The sequence below is a fragment of the Rattus rattus genome, chromosome 12, assembly GCF_011064425.1.
Source record: "Rattus rattus isolate New Zealand chromosome 12, Rrattus_CSIRO_v1, whole genome shotgun sequence".
Lineage (NCBI taxonomy): Eukaryota > Metazoa > Chordata > Mammalia > Rodentia > Muridae > Rattus > Rattus rattus.
In genome coordinates, this window is record NC_046165.1 from 26558285 (window position 1) to 26574935 (window position 16651).

At 35.1% G+C, this 16651-nt stretch overlaps 1 protein-coding gene across 1 annotated transcript in view; it reads left to right on the forward strand.

Moving 5' to 3' along the window:
• The window catches only part of Dach1 (dachshund family transcription factor 1), a 365099-nt gene that overhangs the window by 287933 nt on the left and 60515 nt on the right, over positions 1-16651 (forward strand). The window contains exons 9-10 of the mRNA XM_032918184.1: positions 2270-2405; positions 3798-3932. Of these exons, the coding sequence (XP_032774075.1) occupies positions 2270-2405; positions 3798-3932 (271 nt within the window). The remainder of the gene's footprint in view (positions 1-2269; positions 2406-3797; positions 3933-16651) is intronic.

The following is a 16651-nucleotide window of genomic DNA, read 5'->3' on the forward strand; positions in this document are numbered from 1 at the left end:
CTGACATTGTGAGGATACAGAATCTGACAGCACATTCCCTGATGCATGGCTCTTACAGTCTTTCTGCTCCCTCCTTCAGTGTTCTTTGAGTCTTAAGACAGACAACCTGTAATTCATGTGAGTCTGTGTACATACGTGCATAGAAAACTTGGATGGAAAATTTCACTCTGAGCTGACAATATTCTATTCAAGAGCCAAAGAAAGACTGACTATCCATCACAAACTCCAATGCCTGGCACGAAGACCCACATCTTTTTGACTTGTTATCCAAGGTTTGTCCAAGAGACCCCTAAAATGCATGGGCTACTTCTACTGCCCTTGGTTGTCCCCAGAGGTGTAAGGTAAAAACTCTACTGGTAATGGCACCATGAACTTCAGACATCGATTTCAGAAGCCACTGAACTTAAGCTGAGTATCCCTTCCCTGAGGACTTACTTTTACTATAGTAGAAGGTACCATGCAAGCTGCAACCTTTCAAAACAAGGAAGAAGCCATCAGTCCTCCTCTGCTCTGATGTCTTTGAATTTCAGTCCTATGGGGTGTGTGTGTGTGTGTGTGTGTGTGTGTGTGTGTGTGTGTGTACTTTGAAATTTCTGGATCTCTGGATCTTTCTTCATTAGTAGGATGATATTTAGCTATGGACTATAGATACTAACAATTATACATCACTTGTCTTAAAATATCAAAAAATAATCTGACATATCTAGGTGTTATCAGGTCAAAATCAAATTGTTCAGGGAATGGTGTACCTCTGATATTCTAAGCAAACATTTTATGCATTTCCAGAGTTTTGGCAGTACCTGACAATTCCTGGTTTGCTGATATGTGATTCCAGTCTTTCTTTCTCCTTTTCAAACGTTCTATCCTTTATCTACACAATACCCTGCCAGGACACTAACCACAGAAGATCAGCAGTTTAATCAGTGTAGTATTCCCTGCTGTCGACAAACTAGTACTCACGGACAACCATTAACCTCATTCCATATAACCTCATATTTCTAGGAGGAAGGGTTTCACCCTTCGACATGTATTTCCCTAGGTCTTGGTTTCAGGTGCCTTACTTTCTCAACTAAAAGATTTGGAAACGGAACTCAAGAAGGCATTTCTAAGATGAAATTTAAGGTGGTTGTGAGTTATGTCTGTGCTGGGAACCAAACCTAGGTCCTTTATAAGAGCCCCACTTGTCCTTAACCATGCAGCCATCTTTGTCTCGTATGTACCAGTTTTTCTTCTTCTTTTTTTTTTTTTAGTATTAAAGGTTTTTTCTATATTCAAATATATATACGTATATACATATATTATAGGCAGAGCTCATTAGTGCCTGTTTGTTGATATATAAAGATGAAAATATTTTGGTTCTTAAAGTATTAAGTTTTAATTATTAGTCATTTTATTTATTAATCTAGCATTCCATTTACACTATATATATTATACATAATATATACATATACATATAATATACATATATATATATATATATATAGCATAGCTCTAAATGGCACAGCTGCAATGCTTCTTCAGAGTGAGGGGTTTAGAGTGGTAGACAAATGTCTTCATAGAATTTAAAGAGAAACATTATAGCAAGATTGTCTGAAAATCAGTTGATAAGTATTTCACGAATGGGAATGGGAAAGAGGGCCTATCTTCTGAGAGTCATTTCATTCATAGAAAACAGTTTTAATATTAAATATTTCGTTGCCACCAAGCATTAATCGTGACCACCATGTGTCTAGTGTGGTGTCACACAGTTAACAACCTTCTGATAATAATTCGCTCAGTTACATCCATAAGGCATGTGGTCATGGATTGCTGATGTCTGCTGAGGTAGAAAAACAAATGCAAAGATGCCCTCAAAATAATTTTCCAGAGCTCAGTTTTGCTTAGTTCTATCAGCACTTTGTTGTTAGGTGCTTGTTTCTTACTGGCATATGTTGAATTGTCTTCTATGGCCTAACATTTTCTCCAAAGAATGCATTAGTACTGTTTGCCGTGTCTGTATTGAGGTTTACCAGTAAAATAATAATTTTTCCATCTTGACTTTTCTAGGGTGTATGATATCACTAAGTTAGATAACAATGGACGCAAGGGTTTGAGATTTGTGGTCGCGATTAAATATATCTTTTAGTATTAAGTACAGGTGAAAAACCATGAGTTTTGGGGGTGTAGCCCTCTTCATATTTCTAATTGTATTAGAGAAAAAATAACATTCTTGAAATTAAGATCCAACGTATTGACCCCTTCTTCTCTCTTTTCATTCTGTGCCATGCAGGAGCGTGTTCCCGACAGTCCCTCGCCTGCTCCATCTCTGGAGGAGGGCCGAAGGCCTGGCAGCCACCCATCATCACATCGCAGCAGCAGCGTGTCTAGCTCCCCAGCGCGGACCGAGAGTTCTTCCGACAGAATCCGTAGGTCTTATCCTTCTGCTTGTCACCCTCTGAAACTTTATTTGGTGCAGCTGGGCTTTCTAATCAAAATGCCCTCATTCTCAATGGATCTCAAATGTATCATGTACCGCAGCTCCCTAGCAGTAGCCATTCCTCAGAATTATGTGTCCCTGTTTGGAATACCATGAAGTATGACGCGACATTAACAGGTTCTGATCTAACATCCTCTCTCTGATATGAGCTATGAAACAAGAAAATGTAAGTAATCTTCTAGATGAGTTTCTCAAGTACACAACCGATTCCCAACTCTCTAACACCTACGTACATATTTTCTGGTGTATCCAAGTGCAATTCTTCAATGGGAAACTCTGCTATTTTGCAGTTCATAAGTTTTAATAGTCTCCCTTATTTAATAAAGACATTTACCAGGACATATAACAGAATTCAAATTAAGCACAGTAAATTTGAATAGTCCCATACTTTGTCATTTAGATATTCATTGAATTAAAGAATTTTAATCTTAGGATTTTGGTCTGAAATAAAAGGAATGTATATTGTCCTAGCATAGCTAAAAACGTAAAGTAAGTCTTCAAATATTTTACATCAAAATTAATATATTTAATCTTGAGTCTGATGAGGTGGCTTAACAGTAAAGAATGATGTTCTTTCAGAGGACCAGAGTTCGTTTTCTAGAACTTACATCAGATGCTTCACAGACATCTGTCATGCCAGTTCCAAAAAGAACTCGTTTTACCTTCTGCATATAGGAGATTTAACCTGTAAGATCACAGAAACAATATCATGTTAGCATTAGTATAGTATTAATTTACATATTATAAATACCTCTTGCATTTAATGAATTATTCAACAAATATTTTAAAGAGGGAATGATTCTCATTCATGCCATGTTCTATGGTATAGAACACAATAAGAATACTGTAAAGATAATGTTAATTTTTTGATTGCAGAAAACTATACTGATTTCAGCATGTAGGTAAAAAAATAAATCACTTATATGAGCCATATACTGTTAAAGAGCTTAGTCTTTTAGAAGATAAGTTATCCAAGTTGGGAAAATTTATTTACCAAAGAAAGAACTTGATATACTAGTATAAATATTGAATATTTTATTGGTAGTGGTTGCACTAACATAGATAGGCCACAAATTCTAACCATGGGAAAGGGTTTATTTTATGTGACAATAAATAAAATGGTGTTATTTCTGGTGTTGTCTGCTTATCTTTAAAGATTGCCATTGGTTATCAATGTCCCAATAATTTTATTAATGGACTGTAATGTTAAGCTTGGGTATTACGTGATTATTTACTTTGATCCTAAAAACAGTTCAGCGGGTTATATGGTAACCAGCCTTTCTGATGTTGTCGTGTTTGCTCTTTGTTTCGGGATTAACAGCTGTCCATCAGAACGGGCTGTCCATGAACCAGATGCTGATGGGTTTATCCCCAAATGTGCTTCCTGGGCCAAAGGAGGGGGATTTGGCTGGTCATGATATGGGACATGAGTCAAAACGGATCCACATTGAAAAAGGTAATTTTTGATTCTGTGCCCTTTCTTTTGTTCTGGAAGTGAATCATGACATCCATTTCCGCATTAGTAAAATAAGATAATTAATTTAAATGCATACTGTTAATAAGCTATTAGGCCAATTCAACAAAACCTGCTAATTTCCTTTTACATAAAGGTAAGTGACAATTTAATTTTCACAACATATTTGAAAGAGGATTATATGTCCCAAATAATTTATTTTTATTTATTAAATTTATTTTTTATGTTTCTTAATGTACCCAACGGCGTTTTATTTTGCTTAGCATGAAAGGATTTAAAACAGATTATAGAAATTCTTTTTTGCTTTAAAGATAGATGATATCTAAGTCTTTCAGGATTTTCAAGTGAGTCTTTACAGTCATTTCAAAAGGTAGATAGCTCAGTCCTTGAAGGACTTTTCTTAGAAACATTAGGGTGTGAGTTCCATCACCAGAACATAAGCAAAAAAGGGGTTGAGAAAGTGGTAGTTATATGCTTGGGATCTAAATACTGACGAGAAAGGGACTTGAGGTTTATCAATGACTTCTGGTAACCCAGCCTCACCTTTTTGATGGGTTCCTTTTCCCAATGATAGGTACGGTCTCAAAATGAAGGCTGATGATTCCTGAGAGAGAAAAGACAAACAAACAAAAAACCACCTGTGCTCAACTTCTGGCTTCCACACGAATGCGCCATGTGCACACATACTCACATACATGCATATATACGTACTTACATATGAGCACACACACACACACACACACACACACACACACACACACACACACACACACTTCTCAGCAGTAACAAAGATGCAGATTTCCCACTGATGTACTGCTTTATAGTTCTAAGCCATTTTTCCAACCAAGTTGCTAAGAATGAAACTGTTGAATTTTCTAGTCTGAGAAGAAATTTCATTAGAAAATGGAAACATTATTTTGCTATCTATATTAAATACTTATGCTAAAAATGTAAGCACATATTTTCAAGTAATAGGCACTGCATTATAGAAGCCTACTCACTTGTTTTCAACTTCCTTTCTTTTTCTTTAATTTTTCGGATTTTTGATATCATGTCATTTTTCCTTTCCCTTTCCTCCTCCCATACTCTTCCATACCAACTTGAACTTTTTCAAATTCATGCTGGCCAGGATTTTTTTAATATTAAATAAACAGTTCAAAATTTACACATGTAAATTACCTGACTGGCTATTTTGACATAAGTCAAGCCACGTTGTTTCACCTAAGAATGGATACTTTAAAGTTGGTGACATATAGTACTTGTGTAGCATGACCAAGATACTTGGCTAAATCGTCCCCATCATAGGAAGAAGGAAATCACTCCTTTGTAAAGTTTACAAAGGCTATTGAAATTTAGATTTTAAGTAGTTCAATAAAAAATGTTTTAAAAGAAGTAATTAAGCAAGCCTGGAGGACAATAAAAATGATTAGGAAATACTTTTTTGAATGTATTACACCCTTACTAACTGCCTTAGGAATAAAGAAGATAAGTATTTACAAATTACAAATTTACAAATATTTACAAATAAGACTCTCAATTCTTTGTAATGTCCATGAGAAAAAAAGGAGATACATTTGAGAAATAGCCACCTGAAGATTTATGGTGTATTATCACTGCGTGTATACACGCTTGCTCTTATGCTCATAACTTTAGTGGTCTATACATGGAGTCCCAGACCCTTCACATTTCTAATTCCAGTTTTCTCCGAGTCCTTCTTCAATACTGGAGAACATTTATGTCATATATTCTGATTCACTCCCATGTAATAAAAGATTATTTTACCATAGAATCATGAGAGTTGATATTAGGGAAAGAATTTGTAAAGTTAAGTTCTTCGGTAACATTTTGATGTAAAAATTAATTAGATGAATAAAAAAGTAAATTTTTTCCAAAGATTCAGCAAATGAGTAAATTTCGTACTAAAATAAGTGGTTATTTTCCCAATTTACCATTGATACTGCTCAGCTGGTTCAATGTAGAAAGCTCCGAGGAGTCTGTAGCTATGACCCAATCAATGGGCACTCCTTTAACAATGGAGGTTCTGATTGGATCTGGGAAACCCACATTATGGTAGGAGAGTCCCGCTCCTAGAAAATTGTCCTCTGATCTGCAAATACGTTCCTTGGCATACACACACAAGAGACACATAATACATAGATAAAATGAATTAAACAGAAACAGATGTGGGAAGTTGACTGGTAATAGACAATGGATATCTAGAGCTATACTATACTAGAGCTGAATTATTTCCAACGATATTGGCGTCAAACACTGCGGATTAAAATATAAAATCTAGAGTTAGCAGTGAAGGGACAGTATAGACAGCCAGCGGCTGCAGCAGTGAATCCCAGTAAATACGTCACAGGGAACATTACAGCCTTACGTTTCAGGCTGAGTTGACCTGGAAGAGCCATGAATTACGAGTTTATCTAGACTACTGATTCGTTGTTGTAATTATGACGTTCTTATTATGGGATATTCTTTTAAATGACATGTTATGTTTCTTGTACATCCCTACGTCCACGAATTACTAGAACACTTGTCTTCTCCCCTGGAAGTTATTTATTGATGCACTTTCTCTTTTAATGAATAAGCACTGAGTCATCGGAACTTTTACAGTGATTAAAAGTAAACCAAGTTGTCCTTGTACTTATACTGTTTACTTGAATTGCTAGAGAATAATAAGAAACAGAAAAGAAAAAAAAAAAGAAAAAAGAGTGAAGCCAAAGATGGTTATTACATTCTTTAAATACTAATGTAAAAGTCAATAACATATTTTCTTTAGTGGTATGATTATACATACAACTTTTTTTAATCTTTATTAACTTGAGTATTTCTTATTTACATTTCGAATGTTATTCCCCTTCCCGGTTTCCAGGCCAACATCCCCCTAACCCCTCCCCTTCCCCTTCGATATGGGCTTCACCTCCCCATCCTCCTCCCATTACCACCCTCCCCACAACAATCACGTTCACTGAGGGTTCAGTCTTGGCAGAACAAGGGCTTCCCCTTCCACTAGTGCCCTTACTAGGCTATTTATTGCTACCTATGAGGTTGGAGCCCATGGTCAGTCCATGTATAGTCTTTAGGTAGTGGCTTAGTCCCTGGAAGCTCTGGTTGGTTGGCATTGTTGTACATATGGGGTCTCGAGCCCCTTCAAGCTCTTCCAGTCCTTTCTCTGATTCCTTCAACGGGGGTCCTGTTCTCAGTTCAGTGGTTTGCTGCTGGCATTCGCCTATGTATTTACTGTATTCTGGGTGTGTCTCTCCGGAGCGATCTACATCCGGTTCCTGTTGGCCTGCACTTCTTTGCTTCATCCATCTTATCTAGTTTGGTGGCTTACATACAACATTCTCTCTCTCTCTCTCTCTCTCTCTCTCTCTCTCTCTCTATATATATATATATATATATATATATTAAGAATATATATATGTATTCTTACTATTTTACTAAAGTTACTACTGCACCAAGGTTTTCTAAATGGATTCTCTCTCAGAACAAAGACTCTAAGCAAATCCCAAGTGTATCTTAATAATTTTATCTACAAAATTAAATGTTTAGCATTCTGACTGGGTATATGCAACTACCATTGATTTCAAATCATGGAAATTTTAATAGATGTTGTTATAATTATAGTGCCTTGTTTTATGTTGCTCTTTCTCTTGGATGAACTCTATCTCTTTCATCTACTTCCAGCATACTGAATTAATTGTAAATATTCATGGGCTTTCTAGATTGATAGAGTCTGCTAAATTAAAAAATTTTTTTTCATGACTCCATTTATCATATCTCTCACAATAGCCCTGCAACTTTCTTACTACTCATATCTGTATTGAGCACGTAACTTTATTTAGAGAAATCTGTAGAAAAATTAATTATATATTCATGTCATTTTCAGCTTGAACTTTTTATGTGCAATTTGCTTTCTAACAACTAAATCATTCAAAAGGCAATAATTCTTATGAAAACATTGATATTTTGCATAGATAGAAAATTTCATTTTGTGCCTCAATGATTGTAATGTGAAGTCTTAATCATCAGTAACGTTGAACATGTGTGTCTTCCTTAGTATGATAAACCTGTTGTCTATAATCCGTGGTACAAAAAACACCAAGTTACTATCAGTTTGTTTGAAGCTTTATAAACTCAGAGTTCAGAAAACAAACAGCTGAGTAGGTGTTCTTTCTCATTACTTTTTTTCTGCATGAAGAAGATTCCATTGGAGTCTTAAGCCTTCAGAAGGTTTAATTAAACCACATTTAAAATATGAAACAAGAACATTGTTTTATGTTGTGAAGTACATACATTTAAACTTCATGTGGAAGTCCCTGGCATAATGAGAAATGTTTATTAAGATTATAAGGTTTTATTAAAGTCAAGAGTGTGTAAAAGCTACATATTGAATGAAGCTCTGATGCTGAAAAAGGAAAAGTTAAAAATCGGTTACAGTGTCTTTTTCAAAATTATTTCTTTAATTATTTTTTTTAATTTTACTCAATCATTTTTTACATCCAGATTTTATCCCCCTCCCTGTTCACCCTTTGACTGTTCCACATACCATAACTCCCCCCACCCCATCTGCGGCAGATGTCACCACCCCTACCTCCCCCACACCCCACCAGTTGACTCTGCTGTTAAAGGTTAGGCTCATAACCAAAATATGTCTTTAATTTTAAGGCCATAATATAATTGCATTATTCCCCTATTTCCTTTCTCTCCAAACCCTCCCATATACTCTCCCTTATCTTCTGTTACTCTCTTTTAAATTCATGATCTTTGACCTTAGTTGTAGTTACAGTCATATATATATATATTATATATATATAAATAGAAGCGCATCATCTAACGTATATAAATATCACAAGTTCCCTGGTGCTTTTCTGGCTTTAGAAATACCACGGCTCTCTTTTCTTTGAGTAGAAATGAACCAATTGGCATTAAGTAGGACAAGGACACATGGCTCTCACTGCTTTCATGACTTGGGTCTAAGGATCTTAACTAGGAGTGATGTTGGGGTTAAATACATGACAGATACACAGACACAGAAAACTGGGCTAGGTTGGTCTGGCCTCTCAGAGGAAGGAGCTGCAGCATCACAGAAGCTCAGCATATATTTTATATAGAGAAGAAGAGAGAGGCAACATTATTGTAGAAGCTGAGCGGGAAGGCAGGGTCATTGCAGATAAACAGAAATTGGGTTAGTATATAATGCTGGACAAGGGTGCAGGCCTAGCCACCACTCTTCGGAGCATGCTTTGTATGGAAGCAGTCTGCAGGATGTGAACATCTGTGGGGATAAGCTATGTGGGCACTTTTTCTATAGAGACTATTGACATCCAGACAATGGTAAAAGGCTTTTGCCATCCCTCAGTGCTACTCTAGGGAAAGACTTCCCAGCTATGACAGCATGGAAGCTTTGGGGTTCTTGACATGGCTGTGCCTATCTAACCACACACTTGCATTTTATATTAGTGATTTTAGTCCTTAGATCATTCTAATATGATGTAACTAATTAGTAAATATGCAATAGAACCAAAAAGTGTAAAATAAACCAACTAGGCTCATTTCTGCTTGTCCTCCTCTCCTCTCTGCTCCTTTTTTCTCTCCCTCCTTTTCTACCTCTTCTCACTTCTCTCCTGTCTTCCTATCCCTCCCTAATTAAAATATTTACTTGTTTTTTTGTTTTTTTTCAAATCTGCATTCATCAACATAATGTGGATTACTTTGCTTCTGAGAAATAGAATACATTCCCTCACTAGTATCTTTTGCAGGGAACCAGCATTTTAGAAGCAGGACAAATTTGAGGGTGGCTGTTAAGAAGACTTTTATCAGGTTGTAGAACATTGTATTTGTGGGAAACTGTCCAGAACTGTTTAAGATTCCCAGAAATTTCTGTTCTTGTATAAAAGAATTGGAGGACAAGATGTGAAATGCACCAACAGACATTAAAACGAAGCCATATTTGAATTTCCTTTCTTCAGTAATTTATTCTTTTATATAATGACCTAAAATGGCTCCACCAATGGGAGCATGGGTAGCCTCTAGAGGCGCATATTCCTAAGGTTGAAAACTTCCTGAGTCCTTTTCGATCTTTTTGTCTATCTTCATATTCTGCATATCTTGACCATGCATTGGAAGTCGCAGTAAGTCCATTTGTGTAACTGTATGGTCATGTCCAAAACATGCTGTTTCTTTGTAAATGTTCACTACCTCTAGCTCTTATAACTTCTACATTTCCTCTTTATTGATGAATTCTGAGCCTTGGTGGAAGAGGTTGTGATACAAAGATTCCATTTAGAGTGGAAAACTTTATAATCTCTAATCCTCAGCATGTTGACTGGCTGTGAGTCTCTGTATTAACCTCCATGTTTAGCAATAAGAGTTTCTCTATTGAAAGTTGACTGATATACTAATTTATGGGATTAAAGATAAGTATGTAGGGGACATTTTAGTACTATATCCATTCAGCAGAATAATACTATTGGATTCTTTGCAAAGGCATATTACATAGCTAGACAATGGTTTAGGAGGCAGTTAATTGTACCAGGCATGGGCTCCATTTTGGGTTACAGGTTTTATGTTCAATTGGAAAAAAAGCAAGTGTAGTTGATTGCTCCCATAATGTACATGCCATTACTACACAAGTCCATGACCATATTTACTCTACCTAGAAAATAGAAACAATTTAGGTGTCTAAATGGACAATGAAGGTTTAGTTCATATACATAATGGAATATTACCTATTATGAAGTTTCTAAGTAAATATATAAAACTGTATAATCATTCAGAATGAGATGATCCATAGGCAGAAGGACAATGATACAATTCTGTATTACATTTGAATATTAGCTTTAGTGTTAAGGTATGTGTGTGCTGAAATTGGGGTAGTCAGAGAGGACTGGAAACTAGTAAGGGGGAATGTGGATAAGATTTCAAGAAAAGGGGGAAGGAAGGCAGGAAGTATAAAAGGTAAAATGGGAATAATGGAACAGGAAGGGTTAAATGGTTGGAGATGAAAGGGTAGGATAGAGACTATGAGAAAAAGTAACAAACAACCATTGTCCAAGCCAGACAAGAGGTTTGCGTCAGTAAAGAGCACTAGGCATGGGTTTCACCTCATAAAGTGCTTTATATCCAATCAAAAAGTGGTTGGAAGAAACCTGAGACCAGGTTCACAGACATTGAACTGACAACCAGGAAGCCTGCACGGGACTGACCTAGGGACCTTTACACATATGATACAATTGTGTAGTTTCATCTTCTTGAGAGACTCCTAACAATGCAAATAGCAGCTGTCTCTGGGCTCTGTTGCTCGCCTTTGGGATGCTATCACTCTACTGCATTGCCTTGTCTAGCTTTAATAGAAGAGCAGGTGTCCAGTGTTACTGAAACTTAATGTCCCAGGGTTGGTTGGTATGCATCAAGTCTGGCCCTTTTCTTAAGAGAAATAGAGGAGGAATGGTTGGAAAGAGAGGTGGGGAAGGGGAGACAGCAGTTGAGATGTAAAATAAATAAAAAATTTTAAAAAGTTAGAAGAATATGATTACAACTTTAATTACACTTGTGTCTCAATGCTTATGAAAGTAACTGATGAGAACATTTTGATATATATATATATGAATAATAAACTATATTTATATATGTCTGAATATATTGACAGTTAAAGGAGACCCACATGTTGGATAGGATTGCTGCCTTTGAACCTGTCACATGTATCATTTTTGTAGTGAAGTATTTTTGCATATTCCAGGAATTTATTTTCATATATTTAATAGCTTACAAATTGTTTATTATCACTATTATTATTACTATGATTATTATTGTGAAGACCTCAGTGAGGCAGAAACTGAGAGCAGCTACTGATTTAGTAACATGAGAGTTCCAAATGCAAGTCAGCTTCATTTGTGATTTATGCATCATTCTTACGCCTCGTTAAATATTTTTGAACATGTTGTTTAACTTAATGAATTAATTACTTATTATATTCTAGTAAACAAACTGTAGAGGTGTTGCTTAAATATAGATTTCTTCTACTTTTCCATTTCTGGATGAAGCATTGCATGGTCTTATGTGATTTACAGAAGCTGTGTACCTTTTTAATACATCAACTTGAGAATCACTTCACACTGCAATTTCATTTTGGAAACATGGAATTAATTAAATTAACCTTGTTTAGTAGAGCTCTAACTTTTTATTTTGTACATTTTAATTTAGCAAATGGGCAGATCGGCTTTCTCTCAACTAACTACAAAACATTTTCTGTTATTCCCTGATTAAATTCATTAGAAACATGCAAAAATGGTCATTATGAGTTCAGCAATTCCAAAAGCTGGCCTAGTTGGTGTTAACCTAATATAGTAACATGACACAAGTGCTGAGTTTCCAAAGAGAGCAAGCAACTCTGTGCTATTGCAACTTTTATAGAAAAATGATAGAAACCTATCAGGCCGTACATTTCAATGTGATGTCTTAAGGTCTGATGAGGTAAAAATTACAAAATTGTTACATGAGTATTTGATTTAATATTGACTTCTCTAAAGACAAATTAAAGATGATTACACGTGAGTGATTTGCATTAAATGCAGTTAAATGTGTTTCTTCCAATTACTTGAAGACACAGTCTCACTCTGTAGCTCAGGATAGTATGAAATGAGGGAAGTAGCTCAGGCTGGATTCGAACCCCATTCCCAGTCTCCAATGTACTCATGTTACAAGAATGGGCCGCCACAGCAAATTCACACATAACGGGAATTCCCTTAAAGGGATTCCCTTCTCTTTCTGTCAGTTTAAAAACCTCTGGAACACTTTTTTAAATGAAAAGGAGGTCTGTCACGTGAAAGCATCTTTTCAATCTTGCCTAATATGCAGAGTCATCTTGCATTGAAATTTCTGGTCACACATGCACACACATGCCCTGTACCAGCACATAGAGCCTCAGCTTGCATTCACTAGGTAGTTGATGGAGTGATCTCCCTGCAAGGGCTTTATTCAGGGTTAAGAAGCAGAGTAATGGCCCTGTTGTCTTCTGTGCTGGGAGCACTTTGCACTTCTCCATTAGATTGATGAAATGATTTACCCCATTCATCTAGCCTTGTTTTCAAGGTATGTACACTGATAGCAAAACTTACCCAAATTTCAAAGATATTGCAATGAATGCATGTGACACCTTAAATCAAAAGTTAATAAGAAGTAGTGGCTATTATGGCTAAATACATAAAAATGTGATCATATTTTTTAACAGCTTAAGAGAGATAATTGCTCACCTATTCTGGAGAATTAGGCACAGCATTTTCTTTTGACTTTTTGTTGAACATCGCCGATCAATCTTTCCCTTTGACAATCTGATTGTAGAGATTTATGTGATAACTTCTGTATGTCATAATTAGTTTTGTTCCAGCAGAAGCCATATTTTAAATCTTGTTTTAAAACTGTACGTTACTGACATGGCTGGTATCTTATGCTACAGTTTCAGAATATTAAACAAGTACAATTGTTTTAACTACTGTGAAATTGACAGATGAAGCTGAAAACCAAAAGCACCTTTCATGGGATTTTAAACACTATTTTCTTCCATATGCCATCCCAATTATTATTTAGATATTACATTCCTAATTTACTGTTAAGGTTGATTAGAATTCAAGCCTCTCAAAAGCATGCACCAAAGGTCTTGGGCTGTGGAAAACATTTTTATAAAATAATCCATTAATGCAGAGGAGTGCAACTAAATTAGTTAGCAATTTGCTGAGCATGAATTAATGAACAGAGCTTCTTCTAGCTCCCAGAGTTGTAATTTTCATAATAACCTCAGACCTTTATTTGGCAGGTTGTTTAGTTTTTTCGTTTGAAGGTTTTCATTAGTCTAATGAGGACTGTGCAAGGGCGAGCAGTCAGCACAATTTACATGGGGAAGCTATCATAATAAATGAAGCAATTTGAATAACACGAAAAGGGTTTATGCAACAAGATAAGAAGAGATTGTAGAGCGAGATTTAGAGGTAACCAATACATTAGACCAACTAATAACTGAAGTAATCCCAATAAAAGGCTTAAGTGAAAGGAATGAAATTAATGATATATACAAAGTTGTAATGATATGATACATGATTCATTAGATTAATAAAATAAGTGTTCAATTGTTTTTAGTGCTTTTTTTTTTGCCTAAGCTTTGTTTGTATCGGGCATTTTAATTAGGATTGTTCGCTAGATCACTCTGTTTAGTTAACTTTTAAACCATAGCAGAGGTTTTAATGATATTTCCTCCTTCTTATTTAATCTTTATAGCCTTGATAGTTCATTGAATTAATTATATTCAATATATTGTATATGGAGATGCTTTTTAAAGTAATTACATATAGCTCTACCTAAGAGGTGATTAAACTTTAGGAACAAATGTTTTTTTCTTTTAGTTTAAGTAAAGTAACACAGAATTGTAATGCCCTGTAATCGCTTTTCGAAGTGGTAATGACTAAGATTCTATTAATACTGAATTTTCCTATCAATATGTAAACTTTGGAAAGGTAATCTCCTGTTTGACATGTGTTGCCAAGTTACTTGAGAACTAACTAGTCCATCATTTTCAACACCAACACTGTAACACTATAATAGTTTGAGAGTTTACAGCCTTGAGGGAATTTCTCTTCTAATCACAAGTGTGTGCTAAGTGTCCAAAACCGGTGGACATTGTGACATCTTTGTGACTTTCTTCTTTTCTAAGTTTGGCAGTGTTGGGATGCTTCTTTGCCCTGATTGCAAATCTTAGTATCTTGCCATGTAAAGGTAATGGATAATAACAATCTGCTTAAAACTGAAAGAAAGAAGTGCTTTTCCTGATACCATTGGTAAATATGATGACTGGGACAGGATAGTTTAGAAAACTCAAAAAGAATATATTTTATAGATTTGTTCTGAAGCATTTTATGGTTTACTATTTGAAGAGATCAAAAAATTAAGCCATTTTGCTCTATGTTTTAGTTATATTTTTTACCTTTATTTAATTTAGGAGAATATATCACTGATTAAGTCTTTTGAAGGTTCATTTCTTTTCTTCAATATATCATTTCCTTCTATGTTTTAGCATGAATGCAAAATAATATACAATTTGTAGTTTAATATTATCTTATATTCATTACTAATTGTATAAGAAGTAATAGATATTCTTCCTTAGTAAAGAAATTAGAGGGTGAATAACTCCACTTAGTGTAAATAGATAATTGCCATATTGTCTAAAAGCTTTTAACATATTAATTTTTATCCATGAGTATTATTTTAATTATTTTTAATCCTATAATGAAACAAATAATATATTATGACCTTAGCTTGATTTTATGAAATAGTGTTTTGTTTACCATAGTCAGAAATGATCATCTGGGGAAACAGTCAAGCACAGATGCAAATACCAAAGCCGTAGAAGCTTATGTGCTTTCTATGTAAATCCTGGCAGAAGATGTAAACCTAGTAAATTATTTAACTCCGTTGAACTTCAGGGTTTCTTTATTTAAAAAAAATGAATTGACTCATGGTACCTAAAACATCATTATAAGAATAAAGTACACGTCCATCTGTATAGGGAAGCCACAGTCCTGTTGTGTCTGCAGAACACAGGCAGTACAAAGCAACAAGGTAATTCTAGTGGTAGTATACCGAATAATTTATTTAGCAGACTCTCACATTTTAATGCTCCAAGTGAACAGTTTTGTTAAGGCCTCAGTCAACTGAAATATGCACAGGGCATTGGCATGTTTTGAAATCGGAAGATCAGAGAATTTTAGCATTGAATCTGAAGAAGAAAGGGTTCTAACACACAAGCACAGTATAGATATGGTAGTGTTATCAATACCTACAGTGGGCTGGTGCAGTGTAGTGTGTTGAATAAATATGAAATGATATATCTTTTCAATTGTCTTTTGACAGGACTGGTATCACATAGAACACACCAGCTAATATCTGTGGAACAGTTTGAGATGGTTTTAAAGACATAATCTCCTAACATGGACGTAAAATCATTGCGAATGGTTTTCTTAGCAATATTTTAATGATGATTCATTTGTAAGGCAAAAGAGATTTCTCCCTATTTGTTCATATACCCAGCAATTTGCTATTTTTACCTATGTAACAAACTCCTTGATAAAAGTTTATAGATTAATTTTAAGTGAAATATCTAAGACATCATACTTTCAGGATACAAGCATAATACTTTTTAATGAAGTTTCTGATACTGAGGGAAAATATAAATTTACATATATATATACATACACACACACATATATATGTATGTATGTATATGTAATTTTTAAGAGTACCATGCATTCTGTTTGCCTCAAATACATTATTTTTTAAAAGGAGGTTGGAGTGGGTGAGTGGGAATGGTAGCATCCTCATAGAACTAGGGGGAGTGGGTATGGGAGGGGGGGGAAAGGGGAGGACATTTGAAATGTAAATACATAAAATATCCAAGAAAAATAAAATTATTTAAAAAGTAAAAGTAACTATGTGCCTCAGGACATCATTTACTATTTGCATAGTGTTACACTTTTTAAAATTATAATATAATTAATTACATCACACCCCTTCCTTTTCTTCCTCCAAAAATCCTGCATACCCCTCTTTCAAAATCATAGCGTCTTCATTTGTTAAAGGTTGTTACACGCATATATGTGCATATGCATATATATGCATGTGTTTATATCCTGCTCTGTAAGTGG